This window comes from Chrysochloris asiatica, unplaced genomic scaffold (genome assembly GCF_000296735.1).
Source record: "Chrysochloris asiatica unplaced genomic scaffold, ChrAsi1.0 scaffold00009, whole genome shotgun sequence".
Lineage (NCBI taxonomy): Eukaryota > Metazoa > Chordata > Mammalia > Afrosoricida > Chrysochloridae > Chrysochloris > Chrysochloris asiatica.
In genome coordinates, this window is record NW_006408527.1 from 1,074,004 (window position 1) to 1,078,718 (window position 4,715).

Sequence of the window (4,715 nt, forward strand, 5' to 3'; positions counted from 1 at the left end):
ATATTTCTTGCTGTCGATAGTGAAATAATTTAAGATGGCTTCCATTATCTTTTAATTCCATATTTCTATGAGCTTTTTGAAGCCCCCACATTTAACAGATTGTTTCAAAATAACTGAATATATGAAAACTAGAATCAGAAAAGTGTTTCTCTGAAAAAAAACAACCTGCTTTGTAGTTGTAAACATAAGATGTTTTCATTATGTTTACATGCACATACCACACACACACACCACAAAACAACTTCAATTTTGGTAATAACATTACTTGAGATAATCCTGATGTGCCTGCTTGTCTTTTGCTTTAGATATGAGCTTCTGAGATGTAAAATTCTGCAACCACTTGCATCAAATCCCCCAGAAGATTTAAATCTGTGGCACAATATTTATTCAGGAACTCAGTGGTTTTATGAAGATAAGAGTCTTAGCAGGTGAGATTACAAAAACTATAAAAACAAATGCTGGCATTTAGTTTTAACTGTGTTGAATAGTTCAAAGTATCTGAGTATCTTCATTGTGTGAGAATGTTATCAGTTATGCAATAAAACATGTTTGGTTATTATCTCTGGCATTAATCACAGAACTGCAACAGTCAGCACATTTAATGTTTGCCATCTTAACTACGTGCTTAAAATAAGCCTTTTGAAGTCGAACTTTAGATGCTTAAGCCTTAACCTATTGCCTTTGTCACAGCTCTATCCAGACATGAAAACTTAATCGAGGAATTTGGAGATAGTCAACATGTATAAAACTGGGGAAATTATTGAATGCATATAAAATGCCTCTTATTTCTAGGAAGTAATAGATTATAAATTGTTGATTTTAATTCAATATACAAAAATTACTTAGTAAATAGGTGTGGGATATGAGAGAATTCAATTTAGAGTTCAAATGCATCAAGAAATAAGCAAATAGGCAATGTCAGAAAGATGAGTACACTATGGCAGCATTAGATCTCAGTTCTGTTGCATGCTGTGACAGAGAACCCTGCTTTGTGACCTTAGACAAGTCACTTCACATCTCTGGGCTTCACTTTCTTTGTCTATACAATGAGGAGAGTGGATGAGGTTGACTGAGTTAAAACCCTTTATGACTCCAATCAATATATTTAATTATAAAAATATGAATGGTATTTTATGAAAACTTTCCAAATACCATATTTTTCATAACTCGTATCAAGTTGACTGGTTTTTAGGTGTACCACAGAGTAGCAATATTCTGATTGCTGTTTCAACTCTAACCTTGTCTCCCACCTCTTCCTTATCTGGGACTGTATGTTTCAGCTTCATCTGCATGATTTAGAATAACTTGAATAAGCAACACTCCCACATTCATCTTCTCCCCATTGCTGACTTTTCCCATTGTCTGACTAGATCATCCTTCAAATCTCAGCCTAAAAGATGTTTTTTCCAGCAGAACTTCCTTGACTACTGTCTCCTAATCTGATTCACATGCCCTTTTCATGTGTTTCAATATCATTCTGCTGTAGGGTAAGCACTGGACTGCTATCCACAAAATTGGTGGTTCAAAGCCACCAGCCACTCCTTGGAAACCCTATGCAGGGTTGTTATGAGTCACAACCAACTCAACAGCACTTAACAACAACATAGCATTATTGTTGTGTGCCATCAATTTGGTTTCTAACTCATGAAAGAGTAGAACGGCCCCATAAAATTTCCTAAACTGTAATCTTTATGGGTCCTAAGGAGCTCTGGTAGTGGTTATGAATCAGGCTGTGAGCTGCAAGGTCAGCAATTCGAAACTACCAGCTATTCCACGGGAGAAAGATGAGGTTTTCTGCGCCCGTAAAGATTTATAGCCTCGGAAACCCTGTGCAGGGTCTCTATGAGTTGGAACTGACTCCACGGCACACAACAACAACAACAGTCTTTATGGGAGCAGATAGTTCTTTCTTCTATAGAACATCTAGGTAGCTTTGAACCACAAAAATTTCAGTTAGCAGATGATTACTAGCAGTACATTATTATCATTGTGATGTACGGGCCCATCAGCTTGTCTGAACACCCCATTACATTGTCAGACTCACCATAGGAAGGGACTTTGTCTTGATGACTTTCATATCCTCAGTCACTAAAATAGTGCCTAGCGTATAAGGATACTCAAATATTCACTGAATTACAGAATATATTAATTTAATAAAGGAGTGATTAGTCAATATCTCTGAGTCTTAATGATATTAACTACAGTTTTATACTCTTGGGGAAAAAGTGTTGTTTGGGAAACACTATAGGTATTCTAACATTTTAAAGAGAAGCAACTTGTCCAGTCTAGCAACATCTTTATCATTGTTGGTATGCTCAAGTTCACTGTTACATCTACTCTGTATTTGGAATGCCGTCTAGCATAGGGAGTTCGTCTTCAGCACTATATTAGATGGTATATTCTTTCTGTGCATGGGGTCGCTATGAGTCAGTTCCGACTCGATGGCACCTGACAACAACAACAACATACTGTTGTGAGCCATAATGCTTTCATTAGCTAACTTTGAGAACTACATCGTCAGACCTTTCTTCTGAGACACCAATGGTTGTATTGAAATGTCCAACCTTTTGTTTAGCAGCCAAGTGTATTAACTATTTTTACCACCCAGGGATTTCTTACTTCTCTATAGTTCTATAATACCTAAAGGATATAATTTCATTTCATCCTAAAAAACACTGTTGTTGTTGTTGTTAAGTGCCATCGAGTCAGTTCCGACCCATAGCGACCCTGAACAGGGTTCCGAGGTTGTAAATCTTTACGGGAGCAGAAAGCCTCATCTTTCTCCCACGGAGCAGCTGGTAGTTTCAAACAGCTGGCCTTAAGGTTCACAGCCTGATTCGTAACCAGCTCCTTAAAAACACTATTAGGTATTAATTCCCCTATTTCATAAAAGAAAATGTTCTTAAAGAATTTAGAATAAGGCTACAAAATGATTAGTCAATTTTCAGTAATAACCTTTTAGGATTTTTTAATGAGAGGCTCAAATCTAAGATTTCAGGAAAGAAAGCTAAATCTCCATAGTCTAAATTAAAACCTAAATAGACACAAGCAGACTGATGTCAATTGTTTATAGAATGGAAGTCTGTAGAAGAAAAAAAAAAAAAAAGTCATCCTGAGGGGATACTTTGACTAACTTCATCATGCTAAATGTCAAGGAAATTTTTTCTCACTAAATATAGGCAAAGATTTTTTTTCATTCAAATAACTGCTATGCCCCATGTAGTTAACTTAGAATAAAAAATAAACTCTTATTTCTTTTTAACATTCAAAATAAGACTTTACAATATGAGAGATTTTTCCCCAGCTGTTTGTCTTTTATGGATCCCAAAACTGTAGGACCCTTTCAACCAAGGGAGAGCTCCTACAAATCTGAGAGAAAACTGGGATATGATTAGTGGTGCTGTAGGATCAGCACCGGACTGTGAACCACAAGGTCAGCAGTTCAAACCCACCAGCTGCTCCTCAGAAACCCTATAGAGTTGCTATGAGTCAAAACTGACTCAGTCACACTTAACTACAACATAATGCCCTTACTTGTATCTTATGCTGGTGTTTACCTTAAAGTCTATTTTATCCAAAATATTACTTCTCCAACTCTTTTTTGGTTGTTTTGATATATTTTTTTTTCATCCATCAACTTTTACCTCTTTTTTGTCTTTTTGTCTAAGGTACATCTACTATACACAGCATTTTGATGGGCCATGTTTTCTCATCCATTCTGCTACTCTCTGTATCTTGACTGGTACATCAAATCCATTTATATTCAATGTAATATCAATAGGTATAAATTTATTGTTATCATTTTATGTGTTTCTGTGGTGTTGACAGTTTCTGCATTCCAAATATTTTTCTGTGCTGAATTCATTTTGTCATTTTGTTTATGGGTTTTCTTTCTTTTAGTGTTTATTGAGTATGGTTTTTCCTATTTTCATTTTGGAAAGAAAATTTATTAATTTTCTCTGAGGTCATTTTGTAATTTATTGTTTTCATCCCACCTTTAAAGCAGTTTGTTCTATCTTGATACCATTTTGATTATCTCTCCATATGGAGGTACTGAAACTACCTCTTTATTCCCTCTTTTTGCTTTGTAGCTGTTTACAAAGTGGTCTCTGTATTTCTCTATTTCCATTCTTGTAGGTTTATTTTCTTTTTCATACTTCTATAACTGGCTTGTTTTTCAGGCAGTGTTTTTGTGTGTCTTTATCTTAAGCTGTTGTCTGCGATTGCTGGTTCTCTGTCTAAAGGACTTCCTTTAGTACTTTTTGTAAAGTCGGTCTGGTTTTTACAGTTTCCCTTGATTCGTGTTTATCTGGAAATGCTCTAATTTGATCATTGTGTATGAGGAACAGTTTGCTGGATTTGTAATTCTTGGTTGACATTTGTTTTCTCAAGCTCTTGTATATGTCAGTACTAGGCGAGTGAAGTTGGTTGTTTTGTTCTAGCCCTGATGGGAATGCTGCCTGAAATCATTCAAAATGGCTGTGCTCTGCCACGCCTGTTGGGTTCCATATGCCCTCTTATTCTCTGTTTTCATCCTGTCTCTTCTTCTAACAGGTATTTGATGTATGTCTTTATCCTTTCCTTTGAAGCTTTGGGTTCCTGCATTGTCACCCAAATCCATTTCACTTCATTTTTCAGGTCTTTGTTGTAGAGGATTGAGGTAGTATAGCTGCATAATCTGCCACGTTGGATCCTCCCACACACAAAAAATCTAA

General features: G+C 36.0%; 1 protein-coding gene across 1 annotated transcript in view; it reads left to right on the forward strand.

The window, feature by feature from the left end:
• Positions 1-4,715, forward strand: part of USH2A (Usher syndrome 2A (autosomal recessive, mild)) — a 1,370,557-nt gene that overhangs the window by 980,476 nt on the left and 385,366 nt on the right. Inside the window, 1 exon segment of the mRNA XM_006834191.1 lies at positions 306-428. Within this exon segment, the coding sequence (XP_006834254.1) occupies positions 306-428 (123 nt within the window).